The sequence below is a fragment of the Eptesicus fuscus genome, chromosome 7, assembly GCF_027574615.1.
Source record: "Eptesicus fuscus isolate TK198812 chromosome 7, DD_ASM_mEF_20220401, whole genome shotgun sequence".
NCBI classification, from domain to species: domain Eukaryota; kingdom Metazoa; phylum Chordata; class Mammalia; order Chiroptera; family Vespertilionidae; genus Eptesicus; species Eptesicus fuscus.
In genome coordinates this window covers 32,108,928-32,135,663 of record NC_072479.1, presented here as the reverse complement: position 1 = coordinate 32,135,663, position 26,736 = coordinate 32,108,928, and the positions used below count along the sequence as shown (strand labels likewise).

Here is a 26,736-nt window from a genome sequence, read left to right as displayed (position 1 = left end):
CAATCCCTTGGAAAGATAATGCCTGTATTTATGGGAATCAGTGGATAATAACCCAAACCTTGTGAAGATATTTAAAAAGGAGAAATTCAAAGAAATGAATAGTACACAGACAAGGGCAGTGGCTCAGTCATTTACTAGCTGTGCATTTTGGGTGAGTTGCTTCAAGCTTTAGAGCCATGTTTTCTGCATGTTTAAAATGGTGATAGTACTTCCTGCTTTATAAACTCTCTCTGTTAGTAACAGTTATTATCTAATGATGTGGGCATCTGTAGACCTGAAGGCGAGGAGAGGTAAGTGATTGAAGCTGCCTGGCAGAATGCAAAAAGGCAGCATTTCAGTAGTGCTTGATTTGGCCCAGCATCTCCAAAGCATAAGATCTCCCAGAAATATTGCTAACACAATATAATCTAACTATATTGCATGTTTTTCTTAAAAACTATATACTTTTTCTCTACTCTTTTCTCTTCCTCCTTTCCTTTAAAAAACAAAACAAAACAGATTTTAAAAAATTTTCTTAACACATATTATGATTTTATTTGCAGGGTTTTCTTCCTTATTTCACAATCATAGTGCATTTTTGGTGGAAAATAACACGTTGTTTCTATCAACATATTATTAAATAAGAAGATATTTTCAATGGTAAGTGTTCATAAAAATACTCAACTAAGATATAAAGTTATGAAGATTAATAGCTGTGTGATAAAGAATTTGGCTCTGCCCAAAGAGAGGCCAGGTCTCTGTCCTCAGCTTTTGGGAAGTAATCAATGTTACACCTGCTAGAAATAGCTTTGTTTAGGGTGGGGTCTGGATCTTAGGATAGGGCTGGTCACACTTAATAGTCTTACCTTAGGTGTAGGTTATGCCAGGATGACCTACCATATGATTTAGGAGCCTTCGTATCTTGAACTGGAGGCTAAGATCAATGACAGGGACAAACAATTAATGATTCTGCTACAATGAAACCTCAGTAAAAACTCGGGACAGTCAGAGATTTGGTGAGCCTCCTGGGTTGGCAGTGCTCTGTGTTATTATCACATACCAGTTCTAGGAGAGAAATGCATCCTAAGGAAATGGACATTTGAAACCCTCCCAGACTCTGCCCTATGTGCTTCTTTCTTTGGCTAATTTTGGTCTATAACATTTCCCTATAATAAACCATGACCAGAGCCCATGGACACAGATAATGGGGCACTAAGGGCCAGGGGTGGGGGGCCAGGGTGGGCTGGAGGGGGGTCAATGGGGGAAAAAGGGGGACATAAGTAATACTTTCAACAATAAAGAATTATATAAAAAATAAAATTAAACAATAAAAAAAAAAATAAGCCATGACTGTGAGTATATTAGTTTTCAGTGAGTTCCGTTAGTCTTCCTAGTGAACTACTGAACCTGAGAGTACATTTGGGAACCCCTTGTGTGCAGCTGGTGTCAGAAGTGCAGCCAGTCTTGTGAAGGATTGTGCCCTCAGACTTGGCAGGTGGGCTCAGCATGGCAATGGGCTTATGGATCGAATGTTCCTGTCCCCCCAGTATTCGTATGTTGGATCCTAACACTCAAGGTGATGGTGGTAGGAGATGGGGCCTTTGGAGTGTGATTAGCTAATGAGGGTGGAGCCCGCATGAAGTGGATTTAGTGTCCTTACAAAGGAGACCCTAGAGGTCTCTCTCGCCCATTCTGCTATGAGAAGACACAAAGAGAATGCACCATCTGAAAACCAGCAAGCAGGCTCTCGCCAGACACTGACTTTGCCAGCACCTTGATGTTCGACTTTCCAGCTTCCGGAACTGTGAGAAATAAGTGTTTGTTGTTTAAGCCAACCAGACTATACTAGTTTGTTGAAGCAACCCCTTCCCCAAAAGGCTAAGACAAATAAATTTCACATGGTACGTACCAGGTGTTGAAATTTGTGATGTTTTCTGCTACAAAGTTTTAAAAAACTAAAATCATGAACAATCAAATTACTATTTACAAAAAAATAATAAAACAACAGCGACTACAACAAACAGATTAAAGCAATCCATGCATCCTTTTGACAATCATTTCCTTTTAGTGTCCCAAATGTTCACTTATTTGGAACTTCCAAATTTCTCAACATTTGAGATTCATTGTTCTTCCCCTTTAAAAATGAAATGGAAATAAAGCCATGCTGCAGAAATCCTCTCATCTTGTTTAATGTAACTTGAAGTCTCACATTTTCTACACTGAAAACAATGACCAATACAATGCTCTTATGCCATGAACTTCAGAAAACTAGCCAGAGCCACTGGTACTGAAATCTATACCAAGTAAAAACTTTTAGCTGCAAGGTTTAAAATTCAGCAATCCAATTCATCCAAATAACTTCACATACTAGATGTTTTAATGTGTGTGTTTTTCTACAGATTTTAATTTCAACCCAATATTTGGCAGTTTAAAGGTATGTTAATTTTTGATTTAAGACTTTTTATTAACTTAGTTAACATCTGTTTTTTTCCCCTCTGTCAATATAATAAAGCTATGAACCTTGAAATAATCCATGGAAATATAACAATATAAAGATGTCATGATGAATTTAAATAGCTGGTAGAAGATAAACTGTGAATTTAGAAACACAGTTTTCATATATAAAGATTTTATTTTATTTTTTATTAAGAGAAAGGCCAAGCATTCCAGTGGCAACTGTTAAATATTCAAATTTAGAGCCAGACATTCTGGCTTTCAATTCTTTCTAACTAGGGATAACATCCATAATATTTCACTTAGTTCCCCTAAGCCTCAGTTTCCTCATTTGCAAAGTGCTAGTAGTAATTACACTTTCCTCATAGGGTAATTGTGATGATTAAGTGAAAAATGTATGTGCCCATATGCAAGTTTGGGGAAAGTGTTTTATAATGCTTAGCATAGTGCCATGCATAGAATAATCTCCTCCTCAAAATTGTAGATGCTTTTATTATTACCAATTGCATAAATAAGTGAATTGCAAGTTATTTCTAAAATTCAGGTAGTGGTACAGGATCTTCCTATAAACAAATACGGTACAGTATTTATTTACCCAACAAAAGAAGATTTAGGCCTGGGTATAAAATAAAATACTATTATTTTGTTTATCCCCAAGTTCAAATTGTCAACTGAAAAGAAATTTTATCTACTTGGCTACTAACTAGCTGATATTGAACTTTGAGCATAATACTAGCAATACAACTTTAGTACATAAAGTTTACAACATACTTTCTTGTATATTATTTCATCCAAATGTCATGAAATTTGAAAGATAGACCATTCCAAAATTTGTTAATATTCCATTTCACAGATGAGAAAACTGAGGTACATAAAGGTTAAATAAATTACTAGGTGTTACATAATTAATAAGTGATAGATAAAGGACCCAAACTAGACTCTTTTGACTTCAATTTAAGCATTCTCTTTTATTTTTTTACTTTGAAACTTGTTTCTTGATGAATTTCATGAAAATGTATTCCATTTAATTTTTTAAAATAATTCATCTGTCTCATAAGAATACTCTAGTAAACACATGGGTAAAATAAATGGGCCAATTTATGAGGTTTATGATCAAAGCATTAATATCAAACATGATCTTGTTATTAATATGAATAGAAAAAAGCAGTTCAAATCTCCATGTGCAAAATAAAACAACCAGGTTTGCTATCAGAAGAAGAACACATCCTAAGCTTTTATAAAAAAAGGTATCTATTCAAAACAGAGGAGTCTGAAAAGACTGCAAACAGACTTCAAATTTCTTACATACAACAGGAGACATTTTTAACCTATATTTTAAACAATTGCTTGGCAATTGTAAAAATAGTGGAAGTGGAAAACAGTAATTTCTTTAGCTCTCTTTTCATTGTTGGGTTTTAACATAGTTATCATAAGACATCTTGATTTCCTTTTATTTGGAAAAAGAATCTTTGTACTGGAACAGTAAAATTATCAATGGCAAAGAAGACATTTTCTATTGATGATAATAATGTGGGTAATTTCGTTTCTATACCTATCTTTACAATGCAATATTATTATAAAGGATAATCTAGAGATATAATAAGGAATCATAGGCATTTGTGAATAACTGCCAGTTTGACAGTGCGGAAAGCAATATAAAGCAAAACGGACATCATTCAACTACCATTAAACTCTTCCATGAAATAAAAACAATTAAGAACTATATAATTTTCTATCCCCAAATAATACAATTCCAACAGGGAAAATTGGTTCCACTAAGTGGATCCTTTGGAAACTCCTAACCGTTTGCAGGCAAGCTAAAAACATCACATCAGAGAATTTTACATTGTCTTCTAGGGCTGCAAGGACATCAGTACCTTATGCAAATACTGTTGTCATTAAACAAATGGTATTTCTTGGTAAGTTTAGCCATGGTGATTTGCTTCAAATACTAATCGAACAAAAAACTTGATTTTGACTAATGGGATTTACTAATAATGAAAATAGTTTCATCACTTACTAATGATGAAAATAAACAACTCAGCTGAATTAGGATATTAGTATACGTTAGAAAGTTGTAAGATTAGTTGTTATTATAAAGGCAGTGATAAACAAAAAATATGTCTGCTTTTAACTCAAAGAAAAAAATAAATAGAATTAAAAGAACAAAAAAAAAAAAGAAAATGAGCAATTGGCACAGGTTCTATCAAAACAAATAACATCAATTTTAGTATTCGGAAATAATTTAATAACTTCAGAATAATACTGTTATCAGTTATCCCAGTCCTTTAATAAGTACTGCTCAACAACTCCCCCACATTCCACATGATTTTCTGGGATTATATTAGCCATTAAATTTCTTTCTGTCTTAATATAGCTGAGTTGCTTATGGGTTTCAGAAGCATCCTGATTTTTACCCCTGTTAAGTTTCAGGGCAACATTTCACCTCTGGATTTATTCCAAGTGACTAAAGTCATCTGAGACAACTTTAACTTCATATTTGTATCCCTTTCTTTCAAATTATTATGAATAACACAACTTCATAGATTTAGACAAGGAAATACTGTGGTGGAATTGTAACAGATTGAGTAAGTGTTGTGGAAACTTAATGAGTTTCCGTTACACATTCCCATCCCCTTCCCCCATTTCTCAGAGGAAGCGGTTCTGCCACGTGTTACTGGTTCTGAAATCATGCTTATCCCCTGTTGTGTTGCCCATTAAAAATCCCTTCCCTTGGTGTCTTCCATCTTTCTTTCTCTTGGCTATCAGCATTTCCAATAGGCTGTCTCTTATTATTGCTTTCATATTCAGGTTTTACTTTATACTTACTTTAATTTTTACATTAGTCATACTGTATTATAATTACATTTTTTGTGGTAAAGTGTACATAGCATAAAATTTAATATTTTAACCATTTTAAGTGTACAGTTCAGTGGTGTTATGGACATTCAGATTGTTATGCAACCATCACCACCATCCATCTTCATAACTTTTCTCACCTTCCCAACCTGAAACTCTGCTCATTAAATAACACACCATTATAATTACTTTTTATCATGTCTATCTCCCATACTAAAAAGAATGATTGCTTTATTAATATTTAAGTTTTATTATTATATATTTTGATCCCAAGTAGTGAACATACTGCCTGATTAACAGATTATGCCCATCAAATGTTTGCTGAATTGAAATGTTATGATCAAAATCACATATCAGATCATTACATCAACAAGTTATATCAGACTAGAGGCCCAGTGCATGAAATTTGTGCATGGGAGGAGGGGGTCCCCTCAGCCCAGCCTGCACCCTCTCCAATCCGGGTCCCCTTGGGGGATGTCTGACTGCTGGTTTCAGCCTGATCCCAGGGATTGGGCCAAAACTGGCAGTTGGACATCCCTCTCACAATCCGGGACCACTAGTTCCTAACTGCTCACCTGCCTGCCTGCCTGATTGCCCCTAGCTGCCCCCCCTGCCAGCCTGATCACCCCTAACCACCTCTGCCTGCCAGCCTGATCACCCTAACTGCCCCCACCCCGCTGGCCTGGTCGCCCCCAACTACCCCCCTGCCAGCCTGGTCGCCCCACGCAGCCTGCTATTCAGTCATTTGGTAGTCCCTCGCTAACCCCCCAGCCGGCCTGGTCGCCCCATGCAGCCTGCTGGTGAGTCATTTGGTTGTCTCTCGCTAACCCCCCTGCCGGCCTTGTCACCCCATGTAGCCTGCTGTTCAGTTGTTACTGTGAGGGCATTGTGACCAATTTGCATATTACCCTTTTATTAGTATAGATTATGTCAACTCTGCAGTTCTAACCTAACACTTAAACACACACACACACACACACACACACACACACACACACACACAATACATCATTTTAATGATATTCCTTTTACAAAACAAAAACAAATCAAATCAAAACTATATCTTCAGTGCTTTCTCATTTTATAAAATATGAATTCCAAATTTTGAGCATGTCATTCATGCTCTCTAAAATCTGAGTCCTATCAGTCTCTCCACCCTCCACATCTACATATTTTCACAACTTGATTCTTACTAACACATTATACATAATTATAGAAGCAACCAATTTCAGGTTCTCTCAATCATACTGGCTGCTCAGCCTGAAATGTGAAATGTTCTCTATCACTTTTGAAGCTAAATCTTAGTCTTTCCTCATAGGTGAGACTTCTCTAATCAGAATAAATACCCTTCTCCTTCTAGTCTTCTGGACTTCTAGTTTTGCACTAAATTACACATTTTTACCAATATGTTTATATGTGCATCTCCATCACTTGAGAGCAAATTACATGCAAATTTGCATAATTTTTTACTTGTTTTATTTTTTCCTATTTCTGTCTTTCAGAGACTCACATGATTTTCTGCATATGGTAGTTGCTCAATAATTATATTTTGAAGAAACATCTTACTAATTTGATGTATGTGATTAATGCATTGGTGTTTATTGAGCATGCTTAAAGTTATTCAAACTCTCTATTAAGGAAATAGCTAAGGAACAAGGTGAAAACACTGGTTACCACAAACTCTATACAATGAAATTTGACAAATATATATTGATCACAAGGGTCATATCATTGTACTGAATGAAACAAATAAAAATGAGCAAGATGCAGTCCATTTTCTCGGGGAACTAACAACCTGGCTTATGCAGGCATATAATTAACCTTAATGCTTGGTGAGCAGTCATAATAAGTGCTGAAGCAATAAGCTTTAGCAATTTAAGGAGCAAAGGCTGTTGGCAAGAAACCATAAAATATTTCATCAAAATTGTGATGATGTCTGAACTTGAGTTTCAATGGGGAACTATAATTTCAGTGGGTGAATTAGAGTTGTGGAGGCATTCCAAGAGAGACATTAGCATAAGATTTAGAGGAAGCAAAATTGTGGGCTGCTTTCAGAAACAATGAATACAGTGATTGAACAAGACCTTAGTAGAAGCAGTAGGGTTAGTAGAAGTTAGAGCTGGATTTAAAGGTTAGGGCCATTGAAGAGGTTCTTGATGTTATATTAAAGGTCTATGTAATACATGTCATTATATATTAATATAGTACACTATATAATTATGTTATTAATATATTCATCTGGCACACATTATATGTAAGTATATATTATATATTGGAATATGTTATGAAAAATAATCATTATGATTGGATTTTGCTTAATAGGTTTAACTGTGAAGAATTATATAGCAGGAAGGGATAGGGGATGAGCAGACAGAAATCCTATATAATAAAAGGCTAATATGCAAATTGACCAAATGGTGGAATGACCGGTCGTTATGACGTGCACTGACCACCAGGGGGCAGATGCTCAACGCAGGAGCTGCCCCCTCGTGGTCAGTGCGCTCCCACAGGGAGCCGGCTCACAGCTGGCAAGCACAGTGGCAGTGGCAGGAGCCTTTCCTGCCTCCAAGGCAGCGCTAAGAATCAGCGAGCAGTAAGGAGTCAGGGGTCCCGGACTGTGAGAGGGATGTCTGACTACCTAAACCGGCACACAGATATCCCCCAAGGGGTCCTGGCCTGGGAGAGGGCACAGGCCAGGCTGAGGTATGTCCCTCCCTCCCCAAGTGCACGAATGCCGTGCATCAGGCCTCTTGTCGATTATAAAAGCCCAGGTGTGAAATAATGAAGACTTGAATTATGGTGGTTTTAATGTATGTGGAAAACGATGAGAGTAAAGAGATTGGGGAGGGTAGATTATGAAACAGTTAAATATATGGATGGGAACTTCCTCAATAGAGAGTGTTATGACAAATGCAAAGACAAGCACATTTTTAAATCAGAGAGAAGTGTCACATTAGGAGAAACAACTCTCTGAGCTCATCTGTAGTATAGTAGTATGTAACTCCAGTATTATTCTGCTGATATAAATGTATTTAGCATAGTGCTTAGAGGTTTAAAGTACTCAGTAAATATTAGCTATTATTATTAAGTGATCAATAGAATGATCAAGTATGGAAAATTACATCTTACTCTAAAATATGCTTATTGTTTTATTTGTTTATAATATAATAAAAAGTTATTAAAATTCAAATGCTACAGAAATATATAGTACATACACTTGCAAACACAAGAAACAACTAACAATAACAATTTGGTATGTATATCTATTTTTTTTCTATGCTCACAATACATTATTATTATTATTATTATTATTATTTGTATTTATACAAAATTAGGATCATTATATGCAACTTCTTCCTTTTTGTAAAATAGAATGTTTTGGAGCTCTTTCTAGAACAGAACATATATAGTTGTCTCATATTCTTTTTAATAATGCTACTTATTTCATTGCATTCAAGCGCCATAGAGAATCTAAGGGACATGGGAAACTAGGTGGAGATTCAGGCTCAACAGTGCATGTGGTGCCTTTGTATATATTAGAAAATAATTCTCTGTAGGTGATGACAGCCCTGAAGGTGCATATCTTGATTAGCACATCCTGAACTGGATGCTAATCTCTCCCTGGGTTCCATGATGGACACCTGTGGCCAAGAACAATCTATAGAACCATTAGCAAAACTGTGTAGAAATGCTAAGCCAGTGTCTAAAATCGTCTGTGAAGCTCAGAAAAGAGCAGGGACTTTGAGCTATAGATTTGGTTTCTTTTCCACAGGAGTCATGGCTGAAGCCTCGGATGGATGACAAATGGATGAGGCCTCCATGGGAAAGATTATATAAAGAAAAGATACTAAGGGGAGATAACTTCAAAGCCATCTGTGAGAATGGTTTAAGGGAAAAACAATAAGAGACATAGAGACAGAGGGAAATGGAATAACAATACATAGATCATAGAATAAACTATTAATGTAATGTAATGATGATAGAATAAACTCTATCATCTTTTAGACTCTACATAAGCATATACAGTTATATACATATATGTATGTATCAAGGTATCACTTGCAGTCTGAACCCCTGTGCTCTGATTGCTCCTTCTGAATCCAGAAAGTGAAATAATTCAGAAAATTGTTTGGATAAATTCCTTGTTATCTGAAATCCTATTATCACTACCAGAAATCCAGGAATTAAACAGATTTTAGTAATGTGGTATCCTCGCTCTCCAAGCTTGTTATATGAACTCAGGAAACAAATAGATTTGAATTATAAGGGACTTGTTATGTCACTCATATGTGGAATCTAATGAGCAAAATAAACTGATGAACGAAATAGATCCAGAGACATAAAAGCATGGAACAGAATGTGGAATCTCAGAGGAAAGGTGGGGGAGGTGGGTGGGGGAGAACTGATCAACCAAAGAACTTGTATGCATAACCCATGGACATAGACGATAGGGTGGTGAAGACCTGTTGCAGGGCAGGGAGGGCTAGAAAAGGTTAAGGGGGGGGGGGGGAAGGGGTATATGTGATACTTTCAACAGTAAATTTTTTTTAAAAAGGTAGAATGTGAACAGATTCATGCTAGGTTTAAAAAAAAGGAATTATAAGGGACACTTCTAACTACATCATAATTTTATTTTAAAATCTAAAGCATCAAATGAAATGTTCCCCAACCACCAGCTCATTTAGTCATTTGCAGAAATTTTGTTCTAATAACTGATTGTTTTTCTTCTATCTTACATATTTTTATTTGACTCTTAAGAACGTGCTCTTAAGTAAGTTTTCCTTTTTTTAAATAAAAGTTTTCTCTTTATTTTCTAAAGTACCTTCTTCAATTACTTCCTCTAATATCTTAACTATCTAGTTCCCCTTTCTAAAGCTGCCATTAGCATGAATTTTTCTAAACTGATTTTTGTCAGTTTTCTAAATGTATTGTTATCATCAATAAACGATGACTTACTTATAAAAATTTCTTGTACTAGTTGCTGTTACTATAGAGAAACAAGTCAAGCTGTGTTTTCTGATTTTTTTTTAGTATTTCATTGTGAAGTATAAATAGCATTGTAAAGAAAAGTTGACTTGTTCTTATGTTCTTCTTTAACAATCACTTCTTTAAAAATAGTTTATTTATAAACTATTTATTGTTTGAGAACTAAGATACCTTTATTTTTTATCTTTTTTGCTGGATCTTTGCATTCCTTAACTCAGGGTAAGCCTCATGGAAATTAATTACAATCAACAACAACAAAATATATTGACGTTTATAATGAGTACACAATTACTTTCCTCTTATTTATATAAATAATTTAAAACAAAAGCATTCAGAAAGGCTAAAGTATTTTGAGAGTTGTTTTAGTGATTTAAAATTAATTAATCTATGTACTATAAGCAATCAAATGTACCATACAGCCTACAAGAGACAACAACAATATTTGAGGGCTAAAACTGTGTTAAAGACAACAAACTCTTTTCTCCACTTTTGTTCTCAATTGCTGTTGCTCTGTGTAACTGGACTCTTCAGTTGCCATTTCTAGAGCAAAGTTTCAGAGCCTCACTTGAATGTATAGAACATTTTTATTTCGGCATAAATGCCAAGAGGTCCCACTACACCTTTGTTTATAACAAATAGAAACTTTACCACTGCCATATTAAGCAAGACTTTCAAATTAGTAGTCACCAAACCTTTTGTTTGTTTCCCTTATTAATAAAATATTTTGATTCACCCAAGATAAACATAAACGAAAATCAAAATTAACAATGACAAAATAGATACACTTAACATTTTCTTCCTGCACACTCTAGGAATTAGCACACTCACGTTGCAGATAATTTACATATTCTCTCTCCTGAAAGGACTGAGTTCTTGTCATTACCCATTATCTTAGGAGTTCTTTTCTCCATCCAGTTTGCTAAGCTATCTGGTTGCTAAAAAGCTTTTTCTCTATATATTTTAAACTGTTGTTCCACCATTTATGCTTTTTAACACTGCTAGACTTTAATTCACATGGAACTCATTCTTCCTGCAATTAAAAGTCCATTACTTCTGATATTTAAATTGTTAAACCTGGAACAAACAAAAGCATATGTAAACTTGCTCAATTGCCTCAGCTTATTTTAAAAAGCAGGGAGTTTGTATTGGATAAGATTTTTAGCCTGATTTGGAAATGTGTGAATTTGTTTGTGTGTGTAGTTAAATGTGAATATTATTTTCTTACAAATCCCTTGATAATACATAATTAATTACATTAACCTCCCACTTTTTTACTGATTTATTAAACAATTAAATAATTATTGAATTATTTTATTATGTCTACTACTAGTAATAACAATATTGACATTATAAGAATAAAGTTCTGGAAAAAATATCCTCATTAATAAAGTGCATATGAGAGAGTGTGTGTGTGTGTGTAAATGAGAGAGAGGGAAGAAAAGAGAGAGAGAGATAGGGCTATTTTAGTGGTATACACAGCTTAAATTTGTTACAGGTACTTATAAATTTGTTATATAGTGTAATGACCCAAGTTCATTTGTGCACTAATAACCAAAAGAGGTAAAATCTTAAAAAAAAAAAAAAGCTATGTAATACATTCAACAATAAAGATAAATTTTAAATAAATAAATAAATATCTATAAAGTTAAAAAAAGGAAAAGAAATAACAGCTCTTTAAATCTGAAATGATTACAAAATACTTTCTTAGTCATGGATTAGATAAAATGAAATGGATTCAATGATGCCACTAAACATGGGCACAATGTTTTTTAGAAGATAAGAATAACAAGGTCCTGAGGGGAAATATTTATATCTCCAAGGAATTAACTTCATTTGCAACATTATCTAAGTTTAACAGAAAATTTTCATGTTTTTCAATTTTGGAGCCAAGTTTTGCTTCTCAGAAGGACCGGCATTCTGACTGCAGTCTTTCTCAATCCCCATCTCACTAGTTCACATGTCACTAGCTCTTGCTAAGTCTCCTTTCATCTCTCAGTGACAGATCTGAATCACCGGAAATGAGAAAACATGACTGGCAACCAGTTTCAACAGGCCTTGTTCAGTGGCAGATACAGAATGCAATTTATTCTGTGTGACAGTTTTAATAAATGTGACATAAAACACAAGGGATATAATGTTAGCAATATTGCACCTCAGAAGAGGAGAAAGTTTGGTATGTTACCTCCTGATTAGCAGCAGCTAGTTCTTCTTCCAGTGCAGAGACTCTTTCTAAAGAAACCCTCAGTCGCTCCCTTACCTGGAAGAAAAACCAAAAATGTGCCGTAATGTACATCCCATGCATGTTAAACTGCTAATCCGTCACTAACATTATCAAAGACAATCACAGTTGGCTGTTTCCCCACTATTTACAGTCCTAAGCGTTGGGGAATACGATGAGTACACTGTCACCTCATAGTGCCACTGTGTCAAAAGAGACTTCCTCGTAACTAAGTCCTTTCAGTGTTCAGAGGATAGATTTTCCTGTGGTTTTAGAGACTGACCCATCTTGTTCTCAATTCTGATTCATAGTAAGTGAAGGCCAAATTTAAAAGTTTAGTAAGATTTAATGAGGAGTATAGGTTAGATAATATATGAAATAGATAAAAACATACAAAACAATTTTATTTTATTTTTAAATATGTTTGAGAGAGAGAGAGAGGAAGGGAGAGGGAGAAAGAGAAACATCAATGAGAGAGAAACATCCATCGGCTGCCTCCTGCATGCCTCCCACTGGGGATCAAGCAGCAACCCAGGCAACTGCCCTGACCGGGAATGGAACCGACACCCTCTCAGGGCATGGGATGATGCTCAGCCAACTGAGCCACCCGGCCAGGGCCATAGACAAAAAAGCACTAGTGTTCTATAAATCTAAAATCTAATTTGAAATTTTCAAGAATCTCAATATACTTTTATACTGTATAATGTTATCTGATATACTATATTCAGGTGACTGTACTTAAATCCTGAAATAATCTTGAGTAATAAAGAATAAGTATATGAGTGGAGATTAACATTAGTTATTTTCATCATGCTCAAATTCTCTGCAAATTGCTAATACATATACATAAATGAATATTTGGTAACAAAGATAATTATGCAGATACTTCATGGTATCTAGGCGTACTAGATGGACTGCCAGGTATCAGTGCTGTTAGACGAATATCCAATTGTTCATAAAAATGCTTATGCTGGTTTGGCTCAGTGGATAGAGCATCAGCCTGTGGAATGAAGGATCCTGGGTTCAATTCTGGTCAAGGGCACATGCTGAGGTTGCGGGCTCGACCCCCAGTAGGGGGCGTGCAGGAGGCAGCCAATCAATGATACTCTCTCATCATTGATGTTTCTATCTCTCTCTCCCTCCCTCTTCCTCTCTGAAACCAATAAAATATATATTTTTAAAATGCATAAAACTTTATTCGGATTAATAACTGAACAAGAGCTACTTGGAAGAAACTTTTCGATGATCTGACTTAGGGAATACTTTTGTATGAACATCTTGGAAAGATGCCAAAGAAGCAAATATCCCCAAGGCATGAAAATAGGAGGACTGCTGATATGTGGAATGCAGATATGATCAAAGAATTTTAGTAATTTTGCTTGATGTTTAACAAGAATGGTTGTAAAGTTTTATGCCCATTTCCTGAAATACCAACTATAAATATGGGTATTCTGATAAAGGTTTAGGAATCCTAGTTGATGAGAACAGCAATGGTTAAATATAAGTAAATGATTTCACTATATGTAACATTGATTGGATCTCATTTAGACTGCTGTGAAGAGGTGAAGGTACCATATATTTTTTTAAAATGTATTTTATTGATTTTTTACAGAGAGGAAGAGAGAGGGAAAGAGAGTTAGAAACATCGATGAGAGAGAAACATCGATCAGCTGCCTGTTGCACACGCCCTACTGGGGATGTGCCCGCAACCAAGGTACATGCCCTTGACCGGAATCGAACCTGGGACCCTTGAGTCCGCAGGCTGACGCTCTATCCACTGAGCCAAACCGGTTTTGGCAGGTACCATATTTTAAAAGATATATTAACTAATTGGAATGATTCTAAAAGAGTCATCTAAGTCATATAAGAGTGCTGCAACCAGGCTATCTTGTAAGTTAAACATTTATATTCCCATTATACTGAGCCTTCAAGAAAACAGCATCACCCCTCAATAAATTTAGAACAGCATTAAAAACTTGATATTATATTATCCACAAAGTAATGAATCTGGGCTGTCTTTACAAGAAAATAAAAATAATTTCTGAATATATTTTGAATTAATGTTCTAAATGTAAACACTGCTGATATAAATATCAATACATTAGATGATTTTTTATTCACATTTATGTTAAGATGAATTGTTCTCTGTATATAATTCACCATGCACTAATTTCTGTTAAACTTAGTAAAGAAACAATAGGTAGGACAAAAGGGTAACTTTTCCAGGGTTTACTAGTAAAGAACACTAACATTTTACCTGTGCGCATAGGTGGAACTCCATTGATAGGAAAAAAAATAGTATATCTGACAAGCCTTTCACCTTTTGCTCTGCTCTGAGCATAGCATCAGCAGGATGCCATCATTACCTTAATTCTTCTTGTTGGATTTGGTGTTCTTTTTTCCCCTAAATATTAGTACACAATTTATAGCCTTGGCTCTAAGCTTAACTTTATTATTATTTTTTTTTACTATTTGACTATGTTCAATTCATCAATTCCTGCATAGTTTTTATGTTAAGATATATTGATTGCTCATTTAGAAAGCTATAGTATAACCCCTAAAATATATATTTTATGTATGTATAGAATAGCTGATATATAATTTCATTTGTTACATCTATATTCTTTATAATGCTATAAAAATAATAATGTGGGGGTTTTTCTTTCCCAAATGATGTTTCAAAGCCACAGAAATTGTATCCCTGGGAATTAAAATAAAATAAATCCCTAAATACAACAAATGTGTTTCAGAATGAAAAGAAATTTTGGTGGGATAAACATACATTTTAAATAAGTATAAAGTCATGGCAGGATTTCATTTAGGAATTATCCATCTTGTAACAACACCATTGTGAGGAAATCTTCAAATAGCAAAAGTTCAAACCCAGTTTTGGTACTGTTATATTAGATCACATAAATTAATGGGGAGTGCATATATATATTTGATATTTTTGCTATAGTTGCCATATATCTCCTATATATTTTTTAAATAATAGTCAATACAAAATACATATATATTTCTCATTTCCTCCAGCCTATAGAATTGGTGAATATATTAGATTATGATGTCAAAATTACTCTTGGTCTTAGCTAATTGTAAAAATCCTACCTTACAACTTAGTGGATGTATGAATAAGGACATCAGTAATGAAGACTGCCAGTCATTGTAATTGTCCACAGCATGTGCAAGCTTTTATACTGCATTTAGTTCTTCAGGTGTTCTAAACCCTGTATGGTAAAGTTGGTAGTTTCTTGCTTTCAAGATATGGTTAATTGCATATTTGATCTTCTATCTATATTTTAATATAATGTCCATAAATTAAATTGAAATATTAGAATTATTTTTTTATGTCTGTTTCTGCACATATTCCTATCATCATGAGAAGCTGTGACTTATTTTTAGTTAGATAAATTGTCTATGAAGGTGCTTAGGCATATATTAATTCCTCAATAACTAAATGAAATATTTATTTTTTAAATATATTTTACTGATTTTAGAGAAAGGAAGGGAGAGGGATAGAGAGATAGAAGCATCAATGAGAGAGAAACATCAGCCAGCTTCCTGCACGCCCCCTACTGAGGATGTAGCCTGCAACCAAGGTATGTACCCTTGACCAGAATCGAACCCAGGACCCTTCAGTCCATGGCCAGCACTCTATCCACTGATCCAAACCGGTTAGGGCTGAAATACTATTGAAAACAAGCATGAAGATCAACAGTGATAATACCTTTACATAGTTTTATTTTCTTTTTTTCCTTTTTTCTTTTCTTTCTCTCTTTTTTTTTTGACATTTTTTTTATTGAGGTATTATATGTGTACATATCTTACCATTACCCCCGCCCCCACCCCACACCCATACAATGCCCTCACCCCCCAGAGTTTTGCGTCCATTGTTTATGCTTATATGCATGCATACAAGTCCTTCGTTTGATTTCTTATCTCCCCCACCTCTCCCTAACTTTCCCCCTGTAATTTGAAAGTCTGTTTGATGCTTTACTGTCTCTGTATCTATCTTTTTGTTCATCAGTTTATAATGTTCTTTACTACCCATAAATGAGTGAGATCATGTGGTATTTTTCTTTCATTGACTGGCTTATTTCACTTAGCATAATGTTGGAATTACATTATGCTAAGTGAAATACCTTTACATAGTTTTAAAGCTTTGTCAAATGCTGAAACTTACTCATGTTAATAGTAATATTCATTTAACACTCACTGAGCATTTGACACATGCTGAGCTTGAGCTAAGAGCTTTGCATGTCAGATCATACCTAATCCTCATGACAACTCTCTGAGGTAGGTGCTATTATTCTCTCCTCAAAACAAGAAGATGCTTAGAGATGACAGGTAGGCATGTCTGTCCAACTTCAGAGCCCAAAGTCATGACAATTTTCCTTTAGGCTGTTGAGCATTACTTAGTTGATAATCAGTTCAGTTGTCCCTAAACTTACTAATATGCAAGACACATCTGGTGAGTTATTACATCATATTACAGCTTCTGGGGCCATGGCATAAAATACTTCATTTAATTATGTTGAGTTCACTGAACTGATAGTAAATTATTTCTATATTCTAGGTTGTACAGCAATCATTTTCTTCTTAAATGTATGCACATCTATCAGATTATTTGTCTTAAATGCTGTTTATTGATTTCTATTCATTCCTTCATAAAAGTATTCCTCACTTAAATGGTGTGTGGTGCTTCTAGGGAGCATCCCAAACCACACATTCTCAAGTACCTTCATTCAAGTTATATTAAATTTTCTCTGAGCAGGCTATGTTCTTCATATACCTCTGGGTTATATTATATATTGGTCGTAGTGTTTAAAGTATCTTTATTTCTCTGCTTAAAAAACCCTGACACATTTTTAATACCCAGATCAAATGTCACCCCCTCTATGAATATATTCATGACTTCATTGTCACTTTCTCAAGCAGAATAAGTCACAATTCTTTCTGTGACTCCTTATCGCATTATATACATCTTAGTCATGCCTGTTATTGACATGTGAATCTGCAGTACTAATTATAAACTCCTCAGTTGTAAGAAGAATATATTATTTATCTTTTTGTGCCAAATATCTGCCAAGGAGTCTGACACATAACAGATATTCTATAAAGTCTTGGAAATTCTTAACAATATACTTTTGTAGTAAGAAAGGGGATATAATATGAAACAACATTAAACATATTAAATGATGATTTGATAAGCAATATTTGTTGATATTATGTTTATCAGGAATCATTATATAATTTTCATTTTGTTTTATTCAATATTCATAAATAAATCACCTCTCAGAGCTAAAGTGAAAAATAAAATAATTTATTCCTAATCATCTGGAAAACAGAACTATAGTTATCATTATGTATATATTCCACATAATCCCCAGCTCAAAGAACATCTAAAAGACCAATGATAAAAATATATATGTATATAATAAATATTAAATAGAGCAAGAGTGCCTGAATGTCAAAACCTAGATATAACTGGGTAAGAACCCCTAGTTTGGATTTTAATGCTCAGAACTTTTCTGATAGTTTACAATGAAGTGACCCAATTTCCACTTTACAAAATCCTAAAGCTTTTAAATGTTCATTTTTAAAAAATTTTAAATGTTCATTCTTTAAAATTTACAAAATGGAAATTATGTCATAAACCTTACTAATCTGCAAAGGATATTATCATCATATTGGCTTATGTCAGTAGAATTTATCTGAGCAACAGCTGAAAGAAATTTATGGCTACTTTAAAAAAGACCTTAGGTAGGTTTTTCTACTAATACGTTATGCTATTCAGAGGCTTAAAAATGTATATTCAGAACTATGATATTAGAGATCTATAAATATTATATGGTTATAATATATACCTCAAGATATGCTTAATTGCCAATTAGTTGTCTCTAATGTTGACATCTATATACATTCATTTCAGAGAGAGGTGGGGCAAGAGGAAATGAAAAAGAGAGAGAAAGAAAAGCTGAATGATAATATTAAATTTCAACTGGCAATAGGGAGTTGGACCATAATGTACCGTAACAGAAGTCTAACTTGAGAAGCCATATATCCAGTGACATTAAAAACATCCACATAGTTATGAATATTACCAATATATACACAGTAATCCTGTTAAATTTATTAAAACTAATTTTCTTATAACTCAAAGTTATTCCTCTGAACTGACTGTGCAGGAGTCAGGAGTGTCATGGATGAAGACAAGGAGCACAGTTGCTGCAATCCTAGCAAAAGCACAGTTAAGCTGAAATCTTTTGCCATTACTATACTTTGTATTTTTAGTAAAGTGTTGTTGTTTTTTAATATAGCTTTTTTGAAGTAAAGTTGACATGTAAAATTGTAAGAAACCTCTTACAATACTGTACCTTTTCATCCAAGGCCTTGTGGTGCTCAAACAAAGATTTCAGTGCCTTGAGAACCTCAACTTCACTGGAAACTCCCGAGGGGGACTGGGCTTGCCGTTTTACCACCGTCATTCTCAGTGACCTTTCGTGTCGTGACACAAGGCACTCCAAATGCTCCAGTAACAGCTGTTGAGTTTAACAGAAAATAGAATTATCTCATAGATTTTAGTCATTAATCCTTAAAAACGACTTCAACCTTAAAAGGTTGCAGGTTTACATAATAGCTAATGATAACCTCAGATTATAATACAGGTAAGTGGCAAAAAGTGCAAACCTTAGTCCAAACCAGTCTTCATAAAATACATTAAAACAAAATAGCATTGCAAGAGGGCATAGAGGGGATAAAAGGTGATGGGGGAAAATCAACTAAATTGCATTTCTATTACATTAAAATTACTGAATTTAAAAATATAATGTAAATTTTATACATTCTTTTGGAAAATTTAACCATTTGAGTATAGATTCAGTAGAACACAACATAATATGTGTGACTCAGTATGAAAATTATTAAAGAACATTGCACAATGCATGATGGCTTTGTTAATAATGTTTAAAGTCAAAATTAATTCCATTTATATTTGGTTATTTAAATGTTTTTATTTGAAGGAAATGTGCATAATAATCACATGGCTTTAAATGTGATTGTAATGATAATCACATGTTGTATAGTGATTACAGTAATAATCACAATTACAAGTTGCTATAGTAATTATATAGTGATAATCACTAATAATTTTATGTACAATTAATTCTTAAACTGTATCATAAAAATGTATGCTGTCAATTGGAATAGAATAACTGAAATTTGCAATAGTCATTTTGGAAAAAGAGGTTAAAGGACATAATTTTTTAAAAATCATTTTTTAATTTTTAATTACAGTTGACATGTAATATATACTGTATATTAGTTTCAGGTATAAATAATTTTTAAACTGAGTAGTCTAGAACCTTCATTTACCCAGAGTGGCCTCTGGAGCCATGATAGAGGTCAGGGATAGACAGAAGTCCGGTGGTTTCAGTATGTTACAGACTCTATGCTTTGACTTTTCCTAGATAAAATTTGCTTTTAAATGTTTAATGACTTAGAATATCACCTTTATTTTATTTTATAAGGGAGTTCTGCCACCAAAAGCAAAGATACAAGAGAAGAAAATTAAAAAAAAACCTGCTGGGTTATCAGTTATTAAAATGTTGCTATTGAAGAATAACACATGTCCAGTCGGTTTTGTAGGAGAGCTTTTCAGGAGGATGGTGGAAGCGTAGGCTTTTTTTAAAAAAAATGGTGTCTGTGCAAAATAAAGCAGAAGTTACTCAAACAAGATGAAAAAGCAAATAGAAGATACTGGGGTGGAAATAAAAAAACAACAACTTAGTTTTTTCCCAGGATTTTTCTTCCATTACACAGCAATGAACATTTTTGATTTTCATAATGTCATTGTTAGATTCAGTGTCACATATTATTATTATATTTCTTAATGTTTAATAAGTTAATTTCTCTACATTTACTGTTTCCAATTATGGGTCAGTGTCAGAAAACATTGCCATGCCACTGGCATAAAGAAACATAAAAACCTGAGATTCTAAACATATGCAAATCAGTAGGTAGAGGTCATGTTTAAGGGTCAAAATAATAGTAATAGAAATTCTGTATGAAGATGACACAAATATTGATATTTCAAGGAGTTTTCCTTTTATCTATCAACTTCTGATTATATTCATGGTATTCTACTCTTGAATTCTATAGATACATGCCAGAACGTATTAAATCCAATCAGTTCCAGGTAGGTTATATAGCATTTTATGCACTTAACCTGCCTATTTCTCCAACATCATCTGGTGTTAGTTTTACCCTGGCAAAGTATGCTCTAACCACATATGCCTACTTTTGGATCCTCAATATGCCGAGCCTTTGCATATGTTGAAACTTCTGCCTGGAATACTTTTCCTTTGGCTTCATGTGACCAGCTCTTTCTCTTTCTTTAATCTCAATTTTAACATCACTCTCCCAAAGAAACACTTGCTTGATACTCTATGTAAAGTAGGTCTCTCCTCTTCCCAGCCTCCACAGATAGAGGACTATCTGAATCTCTTGCTTATTTTCTTCATAACATATCATGCTGTGTAATTTCTCAAGAACAGTTTCACTAAATTATTCTGTTTTCTCATTAAAACATAAACTCCACGAGAGTAGGTATTATGTATATCTTGATTTATTTGATCTCGGTATTTGAATATTAGCTTAGTAGTTCCGGACATCTATACTAGTAGATAAACAATAAGTATTTGTTGAGTGGATACATGTCGGTAATACTGTTGTTTAGAATTTTACTATGGAAAAGGAGCTGATAAAAGTTAGACTGTACTGTAGATTTGACAGTTGTGGTTGTCCCAAATCTTATGAACAAACCCTCCATATTTAATAGTTCCCCACATTCTGAATGCTATTGTCTCAGTATCATAGGATCCAAGAAACATTTCTCAGTCATGACTACCACTAGGTGGCAGATAGGTGACTTAAGAGTCAGCTAACCGGAGCCACATGCACAGAAAGGATTCTGAGGGGGTGAGATGAGGGAACGTGATGGGCGGGGCATCTGTTTTGCTGGCACAGGTAGTAGCAAAGGGTGCATGTTACTGGGACTGGGGGTGTGAGGAAAATCTACAAGACTGAGAAATGTGGTCCTAGAAATTGTGCCTGGAAGCTCAGTTTAGAGGTTTTTATATACCTTAATTACTAGTAATTTCTTCTTATTTAAAACAGCTAAGCTGTACTCTAATGTGCAACTAGGAACTCTCATCTATACAATAATAAAACCAAATGTATTTTTATTAATATAAAACAAAGGACTTATATGCATGCATATAAGCCTAATCAGTGGACACAGACAACAGGGGGGTTGGGCATGAATGGGAGGTAGGGGGTAATGAGGGAATAAGGACACATATGTAATACCTTAATCAATAAAGAAACTTAAAAAAAGAGCTTAAATTAACTTATCCTGAATACTCTTCAATACCTAGGAAAATATTCTACATAACGTATGCTTAGTACTTGATGATTTAAATTAATGATAAATATAAATTATCTCGCCTGGATAATGTGGCTACAGATATTCTAATGTAGCATGTATCTATGGATTTTAAGCTTACAAATGAAAATAAATTAAAAATAAAAAGAACTAATCTAAGATACCACTAAAACTCTGCTAATTGTACCTTTTCTTGAAGCCACACTTTAGTATAATATTTAATAAAGCTTGCAGAGGTATACTAACAAAAATTTCAGGGACTATATGAATGGCCATTAATCCTATGTTGGAACTCACTTTAAATGACCACAGCATATATGTGTATACAAAGGAACATGTCATGTATGCATGCACACATATGGAAACATTGGAAATTTTTGAATTAAATTTCTAAAACTATACATCTTCATATTAATATCTGAATTTGATGTAACATTGTGCACAATTATTTTCAATCACAAGTGGCATTGAAGTAGAAAGCACCCATATATGCATACACATGTATCTTCACCTGCTTTTCACTGCTAGGGTCTTCTTTTTTCTCAATTGGATTGTATTTTATAATCATTGAGAAAATGTCTTTGGAGGAAGTTTATTAACTTGTGTAGAAAAGGTTTGTCAGGAATGGGAAGCTTTTCTTTGGTAGTGACAGGTGTCTGTATTTGAACATTTATATAATTCCTTTAGATAAAAATAAAAGAGCATAGTAAGAATTGATTCAAATTAGGTCTTTAATTTGAATTTAAGACAATTAGGTCTTAGTTTTAGTTTATTACCCATGAGATGAAATTTCAGCTTCATTATTTCTGACTTTTGAAATCAAAGCTTTCTTTTCAAAGTTATGCAATCATTACAACCATCCTTTGAGATCTTCAGCCACAAAAACAGTTGAAACAGTTCCAAAGCAACAACAAAAATTCTCCACTCTGAGCCCAGCCGGCATGGCTCAGTGGTTGAGCGTCGACCTATGAACCAGGAGGTCAAGGCTTGATTCTCAATTAGGGCACATGCCCAGGCTGCAGACTGGATCCCCAGTGTGGGGCATGCAGGATGCAGCCAATCAATGATTCTCATCATTGATGTTTCTATCTCTCTCTCCCTCTCCCCTTCTCTCTGAAATCAGTAAGAACATATTAAAAAAATTCTTCACTCTGATATTAAGAAATAGTAACTATATCAACATTTTTGGTTTTCCTTTATCTCTTCATTAAGTCAGATAATTTTAAAAAGCCATGTAAATTTTAGTAATCAAATTGAGTGAGTTGAAATAACATCAGGAATAAGTTATTTTCTCTAAATATAACTGTCCAAGTGTGATCAGAGTTTTAGGAATGACAAGTTTTGTTTAATCACCTTTTTCTATATTTTATTAGTGTGGAAATATTAATCAATAAAGCTTGTTTAATAATTTCTGTAAGTACTTGCTATAATATTTGTACAATCAAGTATAACATTAGGATGCTTTTATTTGGATGTCCTCAATTCAATTACTTGAGGCAGTTGGATTTCAGAGCAACTCTAGTGATTACTTTGATTTCTTTCATTCACTCATATTTCGGGGCAGGGGACCAGTTGTTTCTGTAGTGACAATGTGATACATAGCCACAACTTTCAGCTTGGACATCACAATACATGCCTAGTACATTCTTCTCCACACAATTGAGGCAAAAATAAATTACTGAACAGATTAGGAATGAATTACAAAAAAAAAAAAAGGAACTCTGCTCTTCCTTAAACACAATTTGTCATAGCACTTACGATTTGTGAAGGGCATAGGAATAGATTTCTTAGATACATAGCCTGTGGTTAAGCTGAGCAGTGGATTCCCTGGGTATGTCACTTATCAGTCATGTGACCTGATGCAAGTTACTTATTATGTTAGTTTTCCCATCAGTTAAGGGGGGAAAGTGGGATTGCCACAAAGATAAAGTGGGTTAAACATGTGAAACCCTTAGAAAAACATTTTGTACTTAATTTTAGCTATTATATTATTATCATTTTTATTACTTGATGTATTAAATAAACTTTATTCATTCAACTCCATTTAAAACTTCCATTTTCTATTTGAAAGAAGGTATACTTCATCCAAATATCAAACAGGAGGGCCCTTTCTGCTCTATTTTTTTATGATACTCAAAAATAACACAAATAACTCTATCCATTTATGAGTTCTCTTTGTAACTGTCTTTTTTGTGTTATTTCAATCCATATGTTAACTACTCAAGATAAAATGACAACTTTATGAGAACCATGGAAATTGAAACATGCAATTCTACTTTAAACTTTCTCACAATCTAACACCAATCAAAATTTTTTGCAGGTGTGAGAAGAAAATACTAGCTTGTTGCTTTCTCTAAATGACCAATAAGTAGGTGTTTATAGCAAGGGGAAAAACACAACATGTAGAAGAAAAACGATTATATAAAATCTATAAAACTGTTATATTTAGCAACATTTAATAGGGCATTATGGAAGAAGAGAGAGCTATGGCTAGTTTTCAGCCGTTTATATTTTTGTGTGATGGAGAAGGTCAGAGGTGGTTATGTAACTTACATAGTTGTCATATAATCAATACTTTGCACAAGGAAGACTTCATAAATTCATTTTTCTTTTACATAATCAACAAAAAAAATCCTCCATATAACTGATTTTAAGGAAAGTAGAGAAATGTTTTCTAGGTGGAGGATTAAGAAGTACAAATCACCAATTATAAAAATAGTCACAGGGATGTAGGGAATCTATATATATAAAAGGCTAATAAGCTAAGTGTCTGTGTGACTGGTTGCTATGATGCACACTGACCACTAGGGGGCAGATGCTCAACACAGGAGCTGTTGTGACGTGCACTGGCCATTTACAGAGAAACGGCACCATGGACCTGCACCCACAAAGCAACACTTGGCTTTCCCCAAGTGAGACACAGGCCCTGCCACCACCCTGGAGCGACAGCTCACCAAATTGCAGCCAACTCTGCCAAGACCCTATGGCACAAAATGTGGCCCACAGTCCAGCCCAGCTTGGAAACAGTGGCTGTGGGTGCCAGGTAATGTAGCAACTCCTGGCTTCCTCTCCCTCAAGACTAGCCTCCTTGGAGTTTCTTCAGCACAGGAACATGACTTGCTTTATAGCCAGGTGAAAACATTTTACACTTTAACCAAATGTCTGTGAAGCGTTTTCCCGTGCCTCATCTCATTTGATCCTCACAGAAGCCCTGGAGTAGGTAGATAGGAAACTCAGTGGAATCCTATTTTCTTTTCATTAGCTGGAAAATGGAGATTTACTAGTAGAAAGTTTAGAAACTTGACACGACTGAAAAAAAGTAAGAAATGGTGGACCTTGAAAATGACTTCACGTTTTCTCACTGCGCAGAATATAGTCAAACACTGCTGCAGTTAAATATTTTACCCTTTGTTCTCCCTGCATGATCTACAATAATAATCTGCTTTGTGTAGATATTTACTGCTGTGTTGCTGACAATTACCTGAAAGAGAAGTTGGGGTACTTCACTAGGCTGGAAAAAGTTTAGCTAAATCAAAAGCAGGTCTAATTAAGCAAGTTTATTCTATCTATAATAATAAAAGCGTAATATGCTAATTAGACCAGAGAGCCAAATGACCTTCCAGACGTCCTTCTGGATGACCTTCTTGACGAAGCCAGGGCTATGAGGTCCAAGGCAAGCCACTGCGGCTGCAAGGGCTGAGGCAAGTGGCCACAGTTGCGAGGGCCGAGCCCCTTGCATGAATTTTGTGCATCAGGCCTCTAGTATAGTCAATAATACTGTACTAACTATGAATGGTGGCAGATGAGTACTAGACAGATTCCAGTGATGACTTCATAAGGTACATAAATGGCTAATCACTAATTTGTACACCTGAAAGTAATATAATATTTGTATGTCAAAATAATTTTAAATGAATTTTAAAAGAAAGAAAAGAAAAACATTCTCCAGGTTTATCCATGTTTTCAAAGTAACTATTATTCATGTTTAAAATTAATGGCTTCAATTTCTGCTGTCCTAATGGAACTTAATACTTGTATTTTGCTCACATTGACTCCTGAATAGGTATTTCAAATATAGCTTGCCTTAGTTCTTTTATTACCCAAGTTCCTTTGCAGGTACAATAGTCACAGGTACTTTTGGACCTCTTGGGGTATAATATGGTGAAAACCATGTGGATACTGTCCCCAAATTTCCCAGTTCTCTGAAATTAGTCACAAGTAAGGAGAACTGACACACTCCATACTGTAGCGATTAATTCTTAGGCAATGTCGCAGATAAGCTGTAGTAAATCTAGAAGTTTTTTCATGGATTTAACTTGAGTAATTATGTTGAAGGCCTTATGGCCAAGGGTACAGGCTCTGGAGTTATTCTGCCTTAGTTTTCAAACCCCTTATCTGCTATTTATCACTGCATGACTTCTGGCAAGTTATCTGCCCTTTTCTGAGCTCAGCTGACTCATCTGTAAAATGGAGATAATTATAACATCTCCCACACAGGGCTGTGGAAAGGAGTAACAGTGATGTGGAAGGAAAGGCTACATAAAGCAGAAATACATACACAACCAATAAGAGAGTTTCTGTGCATTTTAAATATGAGAAATAGTTGAAAGCTACCCGGAGGTTTGCATCTCCCTCCATTTTCAGCTTCCAGCTCCTACTTTTACATTTGGCATATTGTGCTACGTCAGGGAATGTAGCCAAAAGTGTTAAAATAGAGAGCAGTGAAACAGGGCAGAATAAAGCTCATGGCAGAAATAAACTTTAAATTTGGGTGGGAAAAAATACAGTGTAACTT

General features: G+C 34.6%; 1 protein-coding gene across 5 annotated transcripts in view; it reads right to left on the bottom strand.

The window, feature by feature from the left end:
- PPFIA2 (PTPRF interacting protein alpha 2) overlaps positions 1-26,736 on the bottom strand; it is a 476,100-nt gene that overhangs the window by 145,765 nt on the left and 303,599 nt on the right. For 4 of the 5 annotated variants that reach the window (XM_008143799.3, XM_008143801.3, XM_054718820.1 and 1 more), the window contains 2 exons: positions 18,874-19,038; positions 12,461-12,535 (listed from right to left, as the gene is read on the bottom strand). In XM_008143799.3, coding sequence (XP_008142021.1) covers positions 12,461-12,535; positions 18,874-19,038 — 240 coding nt within the window. The remainder of the gene's footprint in view (positions 1-12,460; positions 12,536-18,873; positions 19,039-26,736) is intronic. The other variant, XM_054718822.1, reaches the window with a different exon arrangement.